The 21217-nt window shown below is 42.4% G+C and overlaps 2 protein-coding genes and 1 long non-coding RNA gene across 5 annotated transcripts in view; 1 reads left to right on the top strand and 2 right to left on the bottom strand.

Annotated features, from left to right (window-relative positions):
* The window catches only part of KBTBD2 (kelch repeat and BTB domain containing 2), a 330011-nt gene that overhangs the window by 303633 nt on the left and 5161 nt on the right, over window positions 1–21217 (top strand). Inside the window, exons 1-2 of one of the 2 annotated variants that reach the window (XM_062625503.1) lie at window positions 13493–13557; window positions 20080–20591. In XM_062625503.1, coding sequence (XP_062481487.1) covers window positions 20422–20591 — 170 coding nt within the window. In that variant the 5' untranslated portion in view covers window positions 13493–13557; window positions 20080–20421. Of the gene's footprint in view, window positions 1–13492; window positions 13558–20079; window positions 20592–21217 lie in introns of those variants that run through there. The other variant, XM_062625504.1, reaches the window with a different exon arrangement.
* LOC134167155 (uncharacterized) lies at window positions 2328–11116 on the bottom strand. Of its 2 annotated transcripts, none has more exons than XM_062625481.1 (6): window positions 11064–11116; window positions 9713–9875; window positions 7062–9002; window positions 5978–6103; window positions 3761–3880; window positions 2328–2580 (listed from the first exon to the last, which is right to left on the bottom strand). In XM_062625481.1, exons 2-6 carry the CDS (start codon window positions 9858–9860, stop codon window positions 2543–2545), a joined length of 2373 nt encoding a protein of 790 aa, XP_062481465.1. In that variant the 5' UTR covers window positions 9861–9875; window positions 11064–11116; the 3' UTR covers window positions 2328–2542. The 2 variants fall into 2 exon arrangements, with proteins under 2 accessions (XP_062481465.1, XP_062481466.1); XM_062625482.1 differs by lacking the exon at window positions 11064–11116 and adding an exon at window positions 10727–10861.
* On the bottom strand, window positions 16641–18674 carry LOC134167171 (uncharacterized). The gene is made up of 2 exons (XR_009966121.1): window positions 18580–18674; window positions 16641–18383 (listed from the first exon to the last, which is right to left on the bottom strand). It is a non-coding gene; the product is annotated as an uncharacterized LOC134167171 (long non-coding RNA).

Genomic DNA, 21217 nt, shown 5'->3' with positions numbered 1-21217 from the left:
TTTTTTTTTAAAGCCATGTATGTGTTTTCTCTCAGCATGCAATAAGTGGGGGGGGAAGGAGAGATGCCATTGACTCTGGTCTTCCAGAGTTTGATTTTCATGGGGAGACCTGCAATTAATTTTTTTCCCAACATAAGGCAGAAGACAGGACATTGTAAAAGGGAAAGCTTTATGCCATCCGGGTGCTACCAAGTTGACACTTGGAACATAGAATTAAAACATGGCAAGCCAGCATAAGCCACGGGCTCCACTTTAGTGACTGCAGCACACCGCTTTGTGACAGAGGTTTTAGTCAGCTACAAATAAGGAGTCAAATTCCGAGGCCCAGACAGTCTGCTCAAACCAATCCCCCAGCCTCTACCGCTTGTTACTGGTGTGCCAAGCAGCAAATAGATTCTTCAGCTGCTCTTCAGAGGTGCTGCAGGAAGCATGTGAAAGCTTCAAGGGCAGAGCTGTACTTGCCCCAGTTGCAAGGTCAATGCTGCCAGCACAGGAAAGTCCAGCCTCACTGAAAACAAAAGTGTGCCACGTATGTGCACCTGTAAAGTTAAATCTCAGAAATCCCTGTGGCTGATTACCTGCCCGAATAAAAGCAGCCTGGACTTCCAACTCAGTCTCATAAAACACAGTCTGTACTTCACAACTTGCCTAAAAGCATGGCTATTTTACCCACCAGAATATTAAATATAGCTGTAAACCAGTTGACTTAAGATGCAGTCCACAAATCATGCTGCTGAGTGGAAAAAAAAGCCAAGTAGAAGATTTAGTTTTGAGGTCATATAACTAGTACTGTCAGAGTAGAATACACCACATATAAAACGATCCAAGAAGTATTTTTGGAGCACTTGCACATTTATGCCTACTACTTAAAGCATTGGTATGGATACATAGCATGGGTACGCTACAAGACTGAGGAATTAGTTTAAAATAGCATTTGTTTTCAGACAAAGAGCTGTCTAAACACTCCTACTGCTACTCCCTCACATCTTCCTGGGAGCTGGCATCACCAGAGCCTAAACTGTTTCTTTTGTGTGGGTAGGAAATACATTGACTACTGCAAGACCTATGAAAGGATCAGTAGGATGATCTTGGGAGTACCTGTGAAGTATTAGCTATTAACAGAGTGCCATCTAACTGTGATGGTCATGAATATTCCTTTAACTGTGTCTTGCTGCTTACCTGATAAGTCTGTCAGCAGAACCGGCTTAGTATTCAATGCCAAGGCGATGCTCAAGTTCAGGGGAAAAGAAGTCAGTCTTACCTAAGAACAATCTTCAAGTTGAAGAGATTCTACCACTGATCCTCCCTGCCAGAATAACGTCTTTCCTCCTCTAAAAGCAGGACATTCCTGTATTAGATGTTCAAGAGCAGCAGTCCTATATTTTCCAAACTATTAAAAAGCTCCATGCTGGAAGTAATTCCCTCCCTCATTTTATTCTTTGAGGTTCTGATGTAACACAGGCTTTATGCATCACAAAAGCCGAATCAAAATCTATACTCCTTATTTTCTTGAAGTGCTTAGGGTACAGAGGAAATAAAGACTTGGATCATAGTGTTAAAGTAGATCCTTTCACTAACAGCTTGGGGTGAAGGATATAATTCTAAAAGCTTGTTAAAACAAGTAAGCAAGTGCTGTTAAAAATAGTAGATCAAGGATCAGTTGGGCAGGGAAACCTCAATACTTCCACATAAAAACAGCCACTTCTGAGCTATCCACCTCATCTAGATCAGTCTATTTCCATTATTCAGAAGATCACTAGTTTTATCATCTTCATTCTATAGATGATTTTCCTGTAGCAGGCTGCCAAGGACAGCATCAACAGTAACAGATATCAGTAAGAAGTCAAGGGACAGGGTACAGTGCTGTTGTAAAAACTCCTAGTTCACCAAAGTTCACCTCTCCAGCTCAGAGCCTCCATGGGGGACTCAAAGGTCTCCAAAGAAAAACAAGGGGAGGAGGGGGAAGCATCCCATCACCACAGTGTTTCAGTTTTTTTCTTCAGTCATGCACTTGAAGAGAGTTAAGATCTGAGAGGCTGCCTGAAACTTCAAGTCAGTACTTAACCTGATCCAGTTTTAGCTATATACTTTTACAACAAAAACAAATCCAACCAAAAACCCAGCTGATGGAAGAGAATTTGCTATTTAAAGCCACACCATACAGACAAGCCGAGTACGAGATGACATTGACAGGCTTCACAACCCTGCAGAGCTCAACAGCAGGACAGCAGTAAAGACTAATAATGCTAATACTACTGATGCACACACCCCCCTGTAACAAGCTGTTTTGCTTCCAGGTAATAGATGGAATACAAGGAGCCTCAAAGTGCAATTCTATTAAATTTATTAAATAGTGGGTGTGCTAGTCGTAAAAAGGTGCTTTTAGTGTTAAGTATTTAACTCCATTTTAAATGTCCTCAGTCTTTACAATGCTGCTACTTATCCTCTAAGAGTACACAGCAACTTACAAAATATACAAGAATAGAGTTTGGGATTTATGCAAAACATAACTTTGTTTCCCGTCCTGCCTCAATATTGGCATTTATCGTCTCTTAGAGAGGGACTTTCTTGATCCATGCCCTGAAGAAAAAAAAAAGAAAAGGAAGAGATTAAGGGATGCACTCTCCCTCCCAGCACATGCCAATTTGCTTCTAAAGACAGACTAGACAGCAGCGTTTGCCTTGTCCTACTGGAGATCACACTGATACAACTATGTGCTCATCTTCCCAGCAAGGATAAATTCTGCAGGAATGGTGCTTGACTTCAGAATATCCCAAGATAACAGATTGATAAGAGTTCTTCATGAAATTCATTGTGTATTTTCAATGTGCTCTTGCAACTACATTGTTGAATGCAGCCAAGAAGCACCAACTGTTTCTGGGGCAAATCTAAAGTATTTTGGAATGATGCACATTTTCCAGACGCTTTTATTGAAGAGGAACAGCAATTAAAGGTTTAACACTGTTCAAATAATCCAACTGACACCAATTTTGAGTATCAAGATGCTTCAGTCCAACATGGTTTCCAACCTTGCAAACACATGAAAGTGTCATCTGTTTAATATAAGAGAGACTGTCTTTAACCCCTATGTTTCCTGACTGACTATTCAGGTTAGCTTTACCATGCCAACTTGCTCATATCCAGAAGGAACTCTGATCCACCTAAATTAGCTTCTTGTACATACCAACCCTTTTCAATGTATAGCCTTCTTAGACTCTCCCACAAGTGCACAAAAGTATATTTGTTACTGAACTTACTCAATGTGGTATTTCCCTCCATCACCTTTCTCAGCTTCCTCCAAAGTAGCAAAAAGTTCCTACTCCATAAAGTTCAAGTTCTTAAGAACCGTACATATGCATTTGTGTTGTTTCAAGTAACAGTATTTTTGCTGAGACAGACCAGTAGCTTAAAGAAAAGCATTACTGCAAAGCAACACAGGACCCAACACTTAATAGTCTAGAAAGCAACTAGACTAAAATACTGGAGTTTTGTATGTGGGTTTTTTCCTTCCTTTCCCTTAAACAAGGGGAAGGAATCTAACCTGGTCAAAGCTACAACAGTCTTCATAGCAAAGTGATTCAATGTTCAAAGTTTAGCTTGCTTTCCCTCCCCTCCATCTTGCCCACATACAATAGCAATGTATTTACTATTATTTCACAATCTGATATTCTTACAGTTCAAACAAAACCATTAATTATTAGACAGTAATGAAGAAAAATCTCACAGCAGCCACTGTTGTAGCTTGTCACTGTATACCAACCTTTGTGGACACTGCTTTTAGGCATCTCCCATGCTTCTTCCACCTCACATCTTGTGTCTCTGCGTTTTGAAGGTGGCTTGCCTATTCTTTTCTTCTTTAGTTTAGCCAAAGGTGGGTACCCTACATAGCAAGATACAACCGATGTTATTTCTCCAAAGCATAGTCTAAAAGCAAATATAAGCTTGACTTCCCCCGACTGGTCTGTAGTGGGATGGGAGAAAGAGGAGCACTATGTGCCCATTTTAGTGGCAGACAAAACTGACACTGCTTATGTCAAGCACCAGTCCTCTGCATCTACAATATTAAATCACTAACCATAACTCTGGATGCATTGCATTTTGGGGCATAACTTGGATAGATGTTAGTGTGGCAAAAAAAAACAAACAGTGAAAGTTGGATAATTCTATTCTAGTTCACTTTTTAAGTGTTCAAGACTACTTGATGGCTGTCCAAGTGACCAGACTTGCCACCATCTCAAAAATGCTCAGTTCTTCAGACCTGTTAAGTTATGCAGCACAGGTACACAGTTCAAGAAGTCAAATTTAGTATATGATATTACTGCTAAAGCAACATACTTTGTTTAGCCAAACCCCTTTACTTGGAGGGCACTTACATTTAAGATTAATATGAAGAAACCAGTCTTAAGATAAGCAAGATTTTAAAAAGGATGTGATTTTACTAGCACTTCTGAGGCATCCATCAGCATGGACAGCCTTAAGAAACCTATTCCTTCCTCCTAGCATTGAAGGTGCTAGCTTCTCCAAACTATAAGCTGGAAAAGGAAGAGGAAAAAGCAGGGAGTAACAAACCCCCTTAGCATGCCATACCATCTATAACTTGGAAGAGACAGAAGAGACATGCTGAAAGTTAAACAAAATTTTAGAACTATTTTATGAATTTTATGAACTGTAGCAAGGAGCCAAGAACAGTATTGATAAAGGAAGAGGTTTTCAACTTTTACAGAGCAGGCCAGCATAACCAACCCACAACAATTTCAAATCTGATAACAGATAGGACAAAGTATCCAACTCAGGAGGCAAATCTCAAATCCCAACATGCTCAAGCACGAAAGCAACATGGAGAGAGAATCAAGGAACACACTCTGGAGAATAATTCACTGGGCTGTTGATATGGGGAACCTGATAGATGTTATCACTGAATAGAAGCAAGTCAGTCTGTCCTGAAAATGACATCACACTGTTACCTGGTAGACTGATCCTGCGATACTTTGAAAGCACATAAGCCAGGATAGTAGTAATACCCAGATTACAGCAAATTCTACACTTCTTCCAAATCATTTACCATAAGAAACACCCTTGAAGAGCATTTAGAAACAGAGTTGCACTCCAAGTAAACCTTAATTGTAAAGGCAAAACATTCTTCTTCAGAGGAAAAAGACATAGAAACTAGCTAACCTTAGTTTTGTTAAAGTAACCCATTAACTGCAGTGATAGGACAAGGAGTAATGGGTTAAAACTTTAACAGGGGAAGTTTAGATTGGATACAAGGAAGAAGTTCTTTACTGTAAGGGTGGTGAGGCATTGGAATGGGCTGCCCAGGGAAGTTGTGAATGCTCCATCCCTGGTGGTGTTCAAGGCCAGGCTGGACAGAGCCTTGGGTGACATGGTTTAGTGGGAGGTGTCCCTGCCCATGGCAGTGGGGTTGGAACTTGATGATCTTAAGGTCGTTTCCAACCCTGACTATGATTTGTTCACCTTTCCCTTAGCCACATCAAGATGATTTGCACTCAGACACCCTTTAGCAGTAGCAAGGTAACTGTGGTCCATGCTAGTTTCTAAGCACTGGCCTATGTAGCTATCACACATGACTCCTATGTTCTACTCATCAAGATCAGGAACTATCATTGCACATGCATTTAAGCATTATCCAGATGAAAAATCAATACTACAGTTTATGGAAGTAGGAGGTCTGCACAAATAAAGGCTTTGCTTGGCCACAAAGCATTTGATGCTTTGATTTCCCCTGGTACCTTTAAAACAAGGTAAGTAGCTAGAATGCACCCTTACTCACATGTTTCAGTTTGAGAAGGGTATAACTATACCCCAAAATGCACTGACAGGTATTTCATCAAAATCAGAGTAACGAGCATTAGTTTTATCCTCAAGCCTTGTTCAAATACCATAAACTTTCTGTTTTGTATTAGATCCTTTTGAATGTTCCTTAAGAACAGAAACATACTGAGCAAATAAGTTGTACCTTGTTCTTTGCTCCTGGCTGGGGGTAAGAGACTACCAGGTATTTGGCTGGTAAATTTGGGTTTAGCACCACTTCTAATCCAATACTCTTCAGGTGGTATCCCCATGTTCTCCCTGAACAGCCTTCCTAATTAAGGAAAGAATTAAGTTAGTATTTAGTTTTGCTAATGTTATTATACTGTTCAATCTACAAGTCAGAAGGCAAAGCTAGCTACTGAATCTAATAGTAAATGGCTATTTGAAAAACCTCATGGCTTTCTAGGGACCACACTTGACATGTTACAAACTGTTTTAAGTTACAGATTTTGTACAAAGAAGATAAAGTTTAAGAACACCAAGACTGTCATTAAAAGTAGATCACCCTGTTTTGGATGCCTGTCACAATACAAGGCTGGACTAAAGAACAGCCACTCACTGAATTTCCCACATCAGTCAGGGCTCATAACTGGTTATAGCTTCACTCATTTTCAGTTCAGATTAATCTAGTTTCTTTGACTAATAACATGCTTGTTTCCAGGTCAAACTTACACTTTCACACTGATTTGATTAAAATAAGGCAAAGCTTTTGTTGCTAACAACAAGAGAGCAGCAGCTACAGTGAACTAACAATGGTTTGACTCCTTTTCTGCAGAGAAGTTACACAGGGTGTGGCCACCAGATTATAATGAATTTAATCCTGTTTCATCCACTTAATTTGTGGATATGATGAGAACTCAGGCTGTTTGTATAAATTTAAATGCCAGGTTTCCAAGATACTATTAAACAATGGTAAATGTGTTGTTCAAATAACCATAAGCTTTTCAAATCAATAAATTGCCACTAATGGCAGAAAGTGAAGTAGATCAACTCTAAATCAAAGGAGAGTTTCTGCGAATTCCTCTGCTGGTTGTGAAGATGCAGAATCTTCCTGCAATTGGCAAAAGATAGTAGCAAACCTCTTCTGCCTCAAGAAAATCCAACCCAATTCTGCAATATTTACGGCTCTGCTCCAATCTTTCCCCCTGGCTCCAACTACAGTTTGCAACTGCAGTTAGGTGGCTTGCATGTTCTATTCAGCAGCACTTTGTCCTCAGCCATTTTCTTACCTCCCAAGAATTTCCGTAGTGCTCGCTGATGTTCAAGTCCTCCTTTTCTTGCTGTAGGCATCTTTCTTCCATAATACCCATAGTCACTGCATGCACCATCTTGTTCTCTCTCCTTTGGCTTGTAAACTACACCGGTGTTGTCACCAAGTCCATTCCTAGTTTTTATCATCTCTTGAGCAGGCCAGCTGATTAAGTGAGCTGGTATAGCATGTCTAGGTGGTTTCCAAAGCACCCTCTGGCCAACTTGGTAGAAGCTTCCTGTACTAGGCATCAAGATTTCATATGGAGTAGCTCCCTGATTAAAATATTCCACTTCATCCATGTCATAGTCATCATACTCATCCTCCTCTTCCTCTCCCTCTTCATCATCTTCTCCCCTCACAGAGTATTCTTCAGAGTCCTCAACTTCTGACAAACTCTTAGCTGCTTTTGTCCTGAGAGAATCAAGTTTCATCCGACTAGAAGATCTAGGAAGGTTTCCCAGCTTTCTACCTTTACTGGAAGCCTCTTTAGTCTTCATGGTTGAAGAGTTTTTGACATCTTGGTCATGCAAGCTATTCATCTGCTCCCTTCCTACCACTTCATCTTCATTAAGGGACCCGGCACTTTTAATTTTCTCTTTCTCCAAGCCCTCTGTACCCTTCTGGAAAGCATACATGCTTTTGTGAAGCACATAGTCGGGGACAAAATAAGACACCGGGGCATTGTCAATTGATGAGCCTTCCTCTCTAGAGGACACGTCATCAGAAGAAAGACTGAGTACACTTTGACGCTTCCTTTGTGGCAGACAAATGTCATAGGTGTAGTTGGTGTCCATAGCGTCCACACAAGCCAGCCAGCTGCTAGAAGGAACGTACTTCTCAATGGATTCGTCACACCAAATACTCCTATCAGTTTGACTTTCACTGGTCACATTGTGGCTTCGGTTCAGCTTTTTCTGCTGGAAACTCAAGTCACTCATAACCTCCATGCTAGATGGAAGCAGTCCTGCTTGTTGAATAAAGCTGGGCTCTTCTTGAGAGGTTTTTGAGCCTGTAGGTCTTTTAGAGCTCAGTTTCTTAGCTACTACCACATCCTGTCTTACCACTGGTTGATCTATGCTAACAGACCTTGACAACTCTGTGACTTGCACTGCCATGGGTTCACCTGGGGGCGATTTTGCCCCTTGACTTGCACTCACTTGCTTTTCTGCATCCATCTTCACTTCATTATTTTGGACCTCTTTTTCTTGCATAGTTTCAACACCCTGTTTAGAGGGGAGAACAGATTTTCTCTCATCTAAGGAAGCTCCTGTTACTATTTTCTCCCCTTCAGGGGTGCTATACATCATTCCTTCACATGAGCTAACAGAAAATAAGTCACGCTGCACTATATTCTCTGGGACTGCTTTACCACTTGACACATCATACAAAGGGATAGTTTCTTTAAAGGACTTCCACAGTTGAATAGCTGGAGAGCCATTTCCATATTCTATCCTCACTTCTTCCTTCTCAAAGGCATAGCTTCCAGTAGGAAGACTTCTATACTGTGTAGAGCTGGAAGGGCTCTTGTTATGAAACTCTCTGTCTACCACAATGGAAGATCCAGATGAATCTTGTTTCTCCGAAGTACTTTCAGTCTCTGTACCTATACCAGAAGAAACACAGGCAGCATTTCCTGCATCACAACCTTTCGTTTCCATACGGATATCCTGATGCTTCTTTTGCTTGTTTTCAGGCTGTCTAGGATCAGTCTGCGTTTCTTTTGTTTCCATCTTTTTCCCAGGGGTACTATAGTGTCTAAATCTTGTTGCATGATAAAACATAGGGGAAGGTTGGGGAGCATTAAAATAAGGCCTTCTGTTAACTCTTGCATGAACTGGTTGCTGTGGAACAAGAAATCCAGGGTACTCATGGAGCGCAACAGAATAAAATGGAAAATACGGATGTCCACTTCGGAAGCCTAAGATTGGAAATAAAAAAGGCAAAGACAAATATATCTTCTTGAAATAAGTCATTCCAATTAATAGTTGCTCACATACACAGGGACATCTACAAGATCAGAACATAAGTAAGAAAGACACTCCCCCACCAACACTTGGAAGCAAATCTGGTGCAAAAAAAGCAGAGAGGGTTCCTTGTTATGGAACAGCTTATCTGGAGAGCTACACTTGAAACAAACTTGGAATGTACACCAGTTAGCTTTCCATACCTTTTTGCTACTTTATGGACTATGTTATAGCATTGCCTTTGAAAAATACAGCTCTAGATAAATGGTAACATACACACATTTACAAGATGTATTTAATAATATTCTTCCCATGTGGATCTTTAAGTTTATATTTATCCATGCCTACAATATATGTATGTAACTCAAATATGTACACACACATTAACTGTTAGGCATATTCTAGACCTCTGTATCTGTGGGAAAACCATTACTTAATATTCTGCTTAGTTTCCATTCTCCACAAGCAGATGCTTTACACAAGCTACACACTTAACACTCCATAAATCAGATTTTTGGTAACTAAAACATTGCAATAATACTACCATAAACTCCCAAGAAGCTTCTTAACACAGATACTCATTTGTTTCCTCCACTTAATAAGTGGAGAAACAATTATTAACTTCTTAAGCAAAGCTACCACAGACAGCTCTCATTCACTTTACCTGGAGCAGGTACACAGTATGGACTGTATGGATGACTGAGGTACCATGTACTTGGAAAAGGCTGTTGTGCTGTTGGCTGTACATAAAAAAAGGGTCTTGTGTGGTTTGTGGAATATGATCCACTCTCTGAAGCTGAGGCAGTATTCATTTTCTTTTTTAAACACTGAAAGAGAAAAATATTTAGAATTCACCACTTGAAAGAACTGTGTGACCTCATGTTTTTGATGCTCTGTCAGAATTCAGCAGATATTCCTCTCCCAGCCCAATGAAACCAGAATTTTCCAGGAAAAAGCAATTATCTTCTAAACAAAGTAAATAATTTGCATTACTGTCAAGGTCAAAGATTTTAACTTCTCTTTTGTCAAGCAAGCTTTTATAGGCAGCTCTCAGAAGTAGTACTTCAATCCTGTTTTATAACATATCTTAAAGCCACAGAACTAGTAAGTTTAGTGTAGTCTTATATATACATATAAGTAGGATTCCAGCCAAATAAAAATTAGCTTTGAGCAAAAAACTCAGTGGAAACTTCACACACTCAGAAGTTTAGTGCTTTATGAAGAAAGCACTTCCTAATGCTAACACACGTGTTGCATTTGAGACAACTGTAAGAGCTCTATTAATTCAGGAAATGCACTTCATAACATACTCAAGAACAAGGTCAGCTAACACAATAACCCAAACATTTGAGTGACACTACACTTAAACTAGATAATTCTTAACAAAAAATATGCATAAGCTGACACTCAAAGCCATACAAAATTCACAAGAGAGAGCTCCCTCCCACGCTTACACATCTCCTCAGTTAACTAATATGCTAAATTCAGTCTATTCCAAACCATGCAAATAATATAATCCTGTCACACATAGCATACAAGCAGGAAGAGTAATAAAAAAAAAAAATCAGTAAAGAACACAAAAGATCTAGTGACTAAGCAGGAAAAAGAGACAGCAGCTCAGCTCTTTAGAAAGCTTAAATATTTCAAAATCACAAGGAAAGAAATCTGAATGTAAGACCTGCTACAAGTTAGCATACAGTTCAGCCTAGAGTTTCAGAAAGCTTCCAGGAACACTGGAGCCCTCTTCAGCTTCCATCTAGAATGGCCCACCAGCTCCGGAAAGCACCAAAAAGCCTACAAGCTCCCCTAGGCCAATACTCCCAGAATTATTTTGGCCATAGAAAAAGCAAGTAATAGAGAAAAAAAAAACAAAACCCAAACCAAACCACAAACAAGCTAAACCCTAAGCCTCCAAGACCTAAGCTATTCGTGCCCCATTGGAGCCCCTGCTAAACTAAGATCCATACTACTATGGCTTACTGCCCAGCAAGAAACTAACCAGACCCTCAGCTCACCCTCTTTATGGCAGGCAGCTACTACTTGTCTGCTCCCCCTTCCACCTGAGGCTCATTAAATAGTGATGCAGGAGCCTTTTCCTATCAATGTTGGGACAGCGAATCAAGGCACGAGGGTAGGAATCATGGTAAAAGTTTTCAGCTGTTTCTTCTGCTTACAGGAAACTAAGGCTCATGGGTGTTTAAGCTGTAACCCTAAATGAATCTAATGTTTCCCTTTTGTGATGTTGGAATTTACATTAAGGAAACAAATCAGAATATTGCTAATCTTCTGCTTAAAACTGTTGTTTTTTAGGAAAAGAAAGTTAGGCAATGAGGGAAAAGTTTAGATTTGTTTCTGAAATTTGTGAAGTTTTCAGTACTGAGTAAAGGGAGTGACGTTTTTCTATCCTAACATGGGTCTTGTATCTGGGTCACAACAACCAATCCAATGCTACAGGCTTGGGGAAGAGTGTCTGGAAAGCTGCCCATTGGAAAAGGACCTGGAGGTACTGACTGACAGAGCCGAACATGAGCAGCTTGTGCCCAGGCAGCCAAGAAGCCACCAGCATCCTGGCCTGTACCAGCAGCAGTATGGCAGCGGGCCCGGGCTAGTGATCACCCCCCTGCACTGAGGCCACACCTCAAATCCTGTGTTCAGCTCTGGACCCCTCACTACAAGAGAGACATTGAGGTGCTGGAGCGGGACCAGAGAAGGGCAACAGAGCTGGTGCAGGGCCTGGAGCACAGGGGTGATGGGGAACGGCTGAGGGACCTGGGGGGTTCAGTCTGGAGAAGAGAAGGCTCAGGGGGGATGTTATTGCTCTCTACAGCTACCTGACAGGAGGATGGAGCCAGGAGGGGGCTGCTCTCTGCTCCCAAGGAACAAGGGACAGGACAAGAGGAAATGGCCTCAAGCTGCACCAGCGGGGAGGTTTAGATGGAGATGAGGAACAATTCCTTCCCCAAAGGGTGCTCAGGCATTGGAACAGGCTGCCCAGGGCAGTGCTGGAGTCACCCTCCCTGGAAGTGTTCATACATCGTGTAGACAAGGCCCTCAGTGCCATAGGTTAGTGGTGGCCTTGGCAGTGCTGGGGAAGGGCTGGACTGGATGAGCTTAAAGGTCTTTTCCAACCTGGTTGATTCTATATTTCTGTGGTTAAGTGTGCTGACAGACATCATGTTCTTTCCATCTGGGCAAGAGACACACTCCAGCACAGTACACTCTGCCACCTGTCATTTATGAAACGTGTTAATTTGTTTCTGCCCTGGCTCCTCTCAGGCAATCAGAATTGGAGCGGCGACTTTGCCATGTCTCATCTGTTAATGACGGAAAACCAGTTTTGGGACAGAGGGACAGTGGAAAGCACTATGAATGTGCTATGCACGAAGGTATGCGACTGGAGAAAAACTAAGAGGAATGGGTGCTTGGAAACAGTTCATGTTTCCAGGTTGGAAAATTCCTGCGCTTTACCGTTTTGTTCTGTCTCTGTCTCTTGGTGGATGCATCAAAATGGAATCACAGCATCAAGGAGGTTGGAAAAGCCCTTTAAGCTATCCAGTCCAACCGTTCCCTAGCACTGCCAAGGCCACTACTAACCTATGTCACTGAGGGCCTCATCTATACGGCGTGTGAACACTTCCAGGACGGTGACGGCAGCACTGCCATGGGCGATAATTAACAAATGAAAGGCTTCCCCTCAGGATCTCCCCTTCAGGCTCCTCCAGGGCCGCTACTGCGGACCCCCCCTGCCGCAGAAAATAGATGGACTCATTCAGAGATCAATATGATCAGACAAAAAGCCGTTTATTACAAAGCCTTAACCCCTTAAATACTATTTCCTACATGCACGTACAGTGATTTGGCATATTATGATTGGATACATGTCTTGAAGACCCTTTGCAACTAGCATATAATTGGTTAAGCACAGGTGCGGGGACTTGACCTCAAAAGCTTGCCAGCAGTCCACAGTTCTCATAACACAGTGAATTCCAGCTTCTTCTTATCTTGCTTGCTTAAGCTCCCTTGGGCCTCTCATGGCCTTGCTGTATCCTTCAGGATTTTCAGAGTTTATGTACCAATTATGCACTCTCCCGTGAGAACGCTGTCTCCACACACACACACACACACACACACACACACAGAGCTGCAGGTCCGCTCTCGGAGCAGTCTGAACCTGTTCTCTGAGGTGGAAGGAGGCGTCTGCCTGGCGCTTCACGGCCCGTTCGGGGCAGGGGGAGCGGGACACGGCAGCCACCGGCTCCGTCCCCGCCGGCAGCACCCACGCCACGCGGTGTGGAGCGGCGGTGCGGGGCGGGCAATCCCGGAAGCGGAGGCGGACCCGGCTGCGCGGGCACCCGCCGTACCCCCGCCCTCCTCCCCGCGCGCCGTGAGCATGCGCAGCGCGGGCGGGTGGCGCGTCGTAACGGCTGCCGCCGCCCGGGTGGCCCCGGGTCGTTCTTCGCCCCTTTCCCCGGGCCGGGCTCGCCGCTGAGGCGCCAGTGGCGCTCGGAGGTTTGTCCGCGGTGGGGGGTGGTTGGCGGTGGCTCTCCCGCGGCCGAGGCGCTGTTTCCCGTCTCCCGCGCGGGGCTAGGCCGCCACTCGCCGTGAGCGGTGCTGGGCCGCGGCGGACGGGGCGGCCCGGGGGGGGGGCTCTGCGGCAGCGCTGGTGCCAGTACAAACACTCCTCAGCCCTCGGCCTGGGTGCGGTTCCTCTCCCCCGCTCCCCGACCTGCGGGTCTGTGTCCCGCCGGGCGCTGCTTGAGACCGGCGGCGGAGGCGCCCCGAGAAGGAAGCGAGGAGCTGCGGGGTCGCTTCTTGGCCAGGACCGGTTCCCGGAGGGCTGCGGGAGGAGAAGAGGGCAGCTCGGCGCAGTGGGCTGCCGGCCGTGTGACCGGGCCTGAGCCGCTGGGTCTGCGCCGGCTCTTCACGGAGCAGGAAAGTGTCCCTTTCATTAGTGCTGGTGGGGAGCTTCCGAGGGAAGCAGGAAAGGAATTGCAGCGGCGGAGGGACTCGTGCACGCCTGGGTGTCGGGAGGAGGGAAACGTGTGTTACCGTCTCTACTCCCGTGTCGCTGCACCCTGCAATCGGGAGGGGCTGTGAACTCAGGCCTGTAACGGGGCGGGCAGCGGGGTTTCAGTGTTCAGGGCCTCTTCGCCTCAGCAGGCTGGGGTGTTTGTAGCCTGGGTGCTTTATGTTGGTGCTTGAAGACACAGTGAAGCCCTGTGGGAGAACAGCACTGTAGAAGTGTTGCTGGTTGTTGACGTTGCTGCCCGTCTTGCTGATACATCTAATTGTGTTTGTACCTACAGCAATTGACGGTGGGCTTCAGATGTGCATTTGAAGAGCCAGAAAAGTCTTAGAGAGCTTTTATGGACTAAGTATATGCGTAGTTTAACTTTGAAGTTGGTTATCTATATGCCTAAGATTTTTTTACTATTTACTGTTATTTCTGTTATGAACAGGATAGATACCTCCTGCTTTTGAAATTAATTATGAACAGAAATGGCTTTGTATTGTAGGCAACATCTGTGGTTTTAGAGCTTCTGTTGCAAAGCCACAGCTTTGCTTTCTGTGTGGACCTAAAAGTCTGTGTGCTGTTTTGAGCTCACTTTGGGCTTTACCTAAGAGAGCTTTATTAAGATGATTCAGGAGATTGTTAAAATACAAGATGAAGTTAGTTCAGTTTCTCGTAAATGTTCCAGGAGAAACAGGTAATTTTTTATCCTTAATGCACTCAGCTGTATAAATCATGTACTGCTATGAACTGGGCATAGGTGTCACACCTCTTTCACAATTATTTTTGTACGTGGAGTAAAAGGGTTCCATTATACTTGGTGCTGTCTAACTAGCATCTTGCCAGTAGAGACCAAAGAAAAAGGATGTTGCTGCTTATTTAGAAGTATTTTTACTACATTTTGGCCAGGTGGTTGTTGGGGTCTTTTTTTGAGGCAGGCTTTTTTTAGCTTGGTCAGGTGATGTTGAAGCAGAATTGGTGCAAATGCTAAGATTTCCTTAATTTAGCGGCTACTTCACTTTGATAATAAATTGTATATGTATTAATAAGATCTCCATGATAAGACTCTACCTTTTAGTAACTAACATGCTTAATTAAGCTCCTATGAGGTGCTGAGGCGCTGGCACAGGGTGCTCAGAGAAGCTGTGGCTACCCCATCCCTGGCAGCGCTCAAGCCCAGGTTGGACGGGGCTTGGAGCAACCTGCTGTGGTGGAAGGTGTCCCTGCCCATGGCAGGAGATTGGAACTGAATGAGCTTTAAGGTCCCTTTGAACCCAGACCAATCTGGGATTAATTGTTAATCTAATTTCTTAATGTAGAAATACTTGAATTTATAGTTGAACATCAACATATCTCATAGTGAACTTTTCAGGAAGTGACATGTATTGTGAACTGGAATTGAAACTGTTAAACAGATTTGCTTCATTAACGTACTACGGAGAGAAAACCCACTTTTCTGGCTACAGATGGGACTTGGCTGGATCTTACTGGAGACATCCATGGCCCACTTTTTTTTTCTTTCTTTTTTCCAGAGCTTAATTTTCCAAAACAGGTGAAGTCTTTCCACAAAACAGAAATGCCCTTGGGGATGGAAACTACCTGTGCTCAGGGTAGAAGGCCACTTGCCAAATGAAGCTGTTGGTTTATCTTGGGCTAATTTTGTTTCTGAGCAGGTATTTCCTTTAGTGTATAACTTCCTTTAGGAGCTGAAAAACAGGAAAGAAACTGGTAATGAGGAGTACATTGTGACCAAACATGTTGTTAGCATAGTCTGACACTCCTTGTCTCTAGCTTCTGCGTAGTTTCAGAAGGCTCACCTACCTCTGAGCTGTAACTAGCCTTCCTCCCAGGCATAATATGTATGGAAAATAGTAGTAATTTCCAAGTGAACAGTACTTTTCAAGATTATAACATTGTAGGAATAAATCATTCCTTGTATTCCTCTGAAATTTCATGTTGTTGTTGCCTTACTAGAATCTCCTTGATGTCCTCAGGTTTCTGGACTTGCAGTGCTATCAAAGACACCTTTGATGGCTTTAGAAGAGAGGAAAACTTCCAAGTTTGGGATTGCTTCATTAATTATCTATTTCTTTTTTTTGCTGCCAAGGATGCCAATTTGATATATTACTCAAGAATCTAGAACTTCCAGCTCCTTTTTCTTCTTTCTTTCCTGTCTGAGATCTGTTGGCTAGGTGTATTGATTTACAGAATTGATTTTAATCACTTAGTACTTGTATTCCCTGTGCTATTAGTTGGTGTAGTAATTTTGTATCATGTTGATGTGTAACTCAGCATATGCGGAGGTCGATACTTTCATTGCTAGCTGGGAGGATTCCTCTCTACACACATGAGCTTGTGTAGTTTGGCTTACAGTTGCCTCTTAATTCTGACATTTTATTATGTTAAAAATAGTGAGTGACTCACTTTAGACGTGTTTTTACTTGTGATTTGTGTGAAGCTGCCCCTGGATGGAAATAGGAATTTGACTAAAAATGCACAAAAGTAGTATTTAAAGCTTTTCTTAATTAGTTAAAAGTAGATTTAATGAGTTGAATGTCTGAGGAAGTAAGTTTTGGTGGTGTTTGTTTTTTTTCTTCCAAACATAGAGGTTTATTGAAGTGTGAATCAGAATTAATGAAGTTAGAATTCGAGAGAGATTTAGATGGCCAGAGATGCAGATAGGAACCTATGACACTTTCATACATCCCAGAATTCTGTTGGAAGCTAGGCATCTAATCTAGCAGAATTCTTAATGAGATTTTCAGAAGAATTTATTTCTTTTCCACCCTCAAAATACTGCATATCTAGATATGTTTTGTCCTTCATTTAATTCTGGAAAAAAAATAAAGCAAATTCTGTTTTGAATGAGTTCAGTTGAAGAATATTATATATATTACACCTTTCCTTACTAATTAAATTGGAAATAGTCCACATAGTTACTCCATGTTACACACTGACATATAGTGTTAACACTTCCATGTACATAGTGCAGTTTGTATCTCTGTTTATCAGTCTTTGCCTGACCTCAGAAGATTAACAGATTCAAGGAAGGCAATTAATAGCCTATCCCAGAACTCATTAACATTTGATGACTAATTTTTGGAATGGTCTCATTCAGATTTGAAGTACCTGAACAAGCGTTAAAAGCCACCTCATTACTTAAGCTGAAAGAAGCAATTACTTAAAAACAAGCCCTGTTATCAGGCTGTTGTTTAATGTTGTTCTGCTTGATAGGGAGCTACTTTGGATCCCCTGGGATTAGTTTGAAGTCCAGTTCAGTGGTGGCCATCCAGCAGGTACCTGCCAGTCCTGCTTTACATAGCTGACTACCAGAAAGTTACCCAGGACAACATGGTTGTTTCGGTGACATTGTTGGAGGGGAAAGTCTTATTCATAGAACTTGTATTCAAGGATTATTTTTATTCTATTAGAATTTCAGTTCAGGATATTAAGCTAACTTCAGCCATAGGTATTCTCATGCATAAATCCAACATGTCCACTCTTGTGTAGTATCCAGAACTAGAAGATGTTGTAGTCCATCTGTAGACATCTTTTAACATTGATAGTTTTTCAGTCAGGTGAGATGAAGAGCTGCATGCCAGACAACAACAGTGCAGTGAGAGATGTTGTGTTGGGACTGGGGAAGACTGACCCTCTTGTAGTTCTCCATTGGCAAGTTTATGGCCTTGGACAAGCTGATTCTTCCTCCACTGCCTCCAAAGTGAGTAGAGCCATCTCCTTTAAAATTGTGTGGAACTCTTCAGAGAGGTGTGAGAGAGGTAGGTAAGTGGTCTTGGATGTCTTTCCAAGCACAAAATGGTGCTCCTACACCACTTACCCAAATATTTTGAACAGATTTACTTCTCCTGGGCAAATGTCAATATAAATGATGGCTAATTTTAAACCAGAAGTGCACAGATCCTTGATGTATTTATTTTTCTCTTCAGGAGTATTGAGGATGGTTCTGTTACAAGGGAATATGATGCAACTCCTGACTTTATGACAAACACAAAATTTTGTTCATTAACAAATGCTTGCCACTGGCAGCAAAACACAGTATGGATATGGAAAACAGGAGTCATGTATGTTGTGTGTCCCTACTATGTGCATCTACCTCTCTGGGCACATCACAGAAACAAGATGGTTTGGGATCAGCTGTAAACCAAGGACTCCAGCTTCATGAATTCATAGTTCCACAGTGGTTCACATCACATAAATGTTCTCCAACAAGACTCCTGTCATCTCCTCAATCTTTTCTGCTCCTGAGGGTCATGCTGAAATGTTCCAGCTATTAATAGTAATTAATGTCACAGTTTCAGCTTGTCTCCTGTTGAACAGGTCTGCTTTTTCAGTTACCAGCCCTCAGCCACATGCTGCCGAAAGTCATTAATCTCACTAGCAGGTGTCTGTCAGTTTCTCCATGGCATCCTTGACTGGTTCCATTACCTGATGACTAAAACAGTGTACATTAGTTTTACTCCTTCTTCCTATTCCTGAAGATTTATATCCTTTAAAATTACATCAGAATAGGAAGTCAGGATATCAATGACTCCCTTTGCTAAAGCTTAGTAGTACTGATGTTCTGCCTCAATAGAGCTTAATCCACTAGCTTGTACTGTTCTTATAGCTTTACTCCTAAGCCAGGAAAAACAATGCTGTAGAGAGACCCGGGATACCAGTAGAGCCATGAGCTATTTATTCCTGTGGGCCTAATGCACTTAGGAGGTCTGTGTGTCTTTATAGCCATTTAAAGTTCAGTGCAGAATCAGTCAGTGGATTAGGTTGCATGTTATGCTGTTACCAGATAAACCAGGATAGTGTCATGGATGCAGAGACAGCATGCATGCTCATTTGGTGAAAAGGTGTGACTTGACGCAGGTCACTGCTTTAGATGAGCAGTAATTTGTATGTCGTTGATATACATGTGGGTCAGTGACTCCAGCAGTTAACTGCTCCTGAAACTTGGAGGTCTGAAGGCAAGACTTGTGCAAATATCTGTTGTTATAGCAAGTAAGTCTCTCCTCCCCTGAATATTAATACCTTTTCTGTTTTTTCTTATGAAGGCAGACTGAGGCAGCTTGGCTGGTTCAGCCTGGAAAAGAGAAGGCTCCTTCAGGGGAGACCTTAGAACAGCTCCCAGTGTCTAAAGGGGCTACAGGAAACCTGGAGAGGGGCTTTGGACAAGGGGAATGGCTTTAAACTGCCAGAGGGGAGACTGAGATGAGCTCTTAGGCAGAAGTTCTTTCCTTTGAGGGTGCTGAGGCACTGGCACAGGGTGCCCAGAGAAGCTGTGGCTCCCCATCCCTGGCAGTGTTCAAGGCCAGGTTGGACAGGGCTTGGAGCAACCTGCTCTAGTGGAAGGTGTCCCTGCCCATGGAAGGGGGGCTGGAACTGGATGAGCTTTAAGGCTTTTTAAGATACCTCCAACCCAAAACAATCTGGGATGCTTAATTAACTTGCTTCACTTGACCAGTAAGCATTGGGTTTGACTATTTTGACTGGTTTCCAGTTAAACAGCCAGTGAAAATTAAAAGAGTTTGAGGTTCCTGCTTGTGTGTATTTCTTCACTGGGAAAGATCAGTGACACTAAATTAGTAGCTACTGAAGTGACATTAATTAAGCAGATCTGTTTCAAGGGAGTGAATGTTAAAAAACAGTTGCCTTTGAATTGTATTAGAGGCAGGGCTCTGTTGAATGAGTAGATCTGCAATATGGCAGCAGGGATTCCTACAGCCTTTGCCTTATGCCAAATGGTGTATTTTTGCCTGGAATTTCAAGTATGATTTTTCAAGTAGGGTATTTCTGCATTCACCATTCATCATGAACTGTGATGATAGTGATGTCTTAGACAAATGTGGCCCTGGTTATTGCTTGATTTTTGGAATGTGAAACAGTGCAAAATTAAAGCTGGAATTATTTGATTTAGAAATACGCTGTAGACAACTGTTTTTAACAGGTAACTATGAAAGGGTTTTGAGTAAGTGCTAATGTGTGAATTAACTTTATTTTCCTTCTTTCAGTGACTCAAGTGCAGCCGTTGTTCAAGAGATGGTCCCACGGAACCTACCTCAGATTTCGCTTTTCCTCATTCATTTGCTGCATCACAGATCTCCCCAGGAGCCCTGCAGACACTCTTGAAAGTTTTTGACCAGGTTGTGACAGCAAGTCAAAGCATGATGACCTAAGTCAAAAGATGGTCAAAGTCTGAAGCATTGATTCAGCAGTCTGAGATAACACTGAGGTATCACTTCTGAAGGCTACAGACTTCCTGCTCTTACTTCAGAAACATTCAACTGACCTTTCTCTGGTGAAAAGATCTTGACTTTTCTCTCTGGTCCTGAAAATATTAATGGAATACAGTCATGTCTACCCAGGACGAGAAGCAGATAAATACAGAGTACGCTGTATCCTTGCTGGAGCAGTTAAAATTCTTCTATGAACAGCAGTTGCTCACTGACATAGTATTGATTGTTGAGGGCACTGAATTTCCCTGCCATAAGATGGTTCTTGCCACTTGCAGCTCATATTTCAGGTAAGCATTCAAAGTGGGATCTGTTAATTCTAGGCAATCTGTGATAGCTGATTTTGAGTGTAAAATTACTTGATTGACTTACAATTAACATGTTAGCATTTTAAACATCAGTGTAGTAATTAAAATCCTAAATACCATTGGGTGCCAACACCAAAAGAGCATCTTGTGACTTAGTCTGGATAGGCGCTGTAGTTTTTACAGTAAGTGGAAGAAACAGTTATACTTGTGATGGTTCCTTTTTTTTAGGGAGTTAATCAAGTTAGTTAATCAAGAAGTTTTTATTAACAAGATACATTAAGTGCTTCTACTTTTTGCAGATATCTTCGTAGTAAGTCCTAGAAGATGAGGCACTGTGAATGTTCTGTAGTGATCAATCATTTTTTGTGGGAACACAGTATAATTAATGCGCTTGCCTGGAAGGAATTTTGAAGCCTGAAACTAGTCTTGGTGACATCCAGCCATGTTTTACCTTCCTGATGGAGTTGTGACATTGCTTTCCTGTTTCATCAAGGAAAGGTTCTCATGAGATGGGCTCACCATGCGGAACACTTCTAAACTGTTTTCTGTACATTGTCTGCTTTCTTGTATAGAAATATTTGAGGATTCATTTGTTACTTTCATAAAAG

The sequence above is a fragment of the Pezoporus occidentalis genome, unplaced genomic scaffold (genome assembly GCF_034315485.1).
Source record: "Pezoporus occidentalis ecotype Australia unplaced genomic scaffold, CSIRO_AGI_Poc_V1 ctg28, whole genome shotgun sequence".
NCBI lineage: Eukaryota > Metazoa > Chordata > Aves > Psittaciformes > Psittacidae > Pezoporus > Pezoporus occidentalis.
This window is presented reverse-complemented; position numbering and strand designations above follow the sequence as displayed.

What these genes read in the sequence shown, in the direction of transcription:
- LOC134167155 (XM_062625481.1), bottom strand. Translation starts at nt 9,860, where the DNA reads ATGAATACTGCCTCAGCTTCAGAGAGTGGATCATATTCCACAAACCAC. An exon ending in AGCCAGGAGCAAAGAACAAG is followed by an intron (nt 3,881 to 5,977) that starts GTACAACTTATT and finishes CTTGCTATGTAG; the next exon opens with GGTACCCACCTTTGGCTAAA. An exon ending in TAAAAGCAGTGTCCACAAAG is followed by an intron (nt 2,581 to 3,760) that starts GTTGGTATACAG and finishes TTTTTTCTTCAG; the next exon opens with GGCATGGATCAAGAAAGTCC.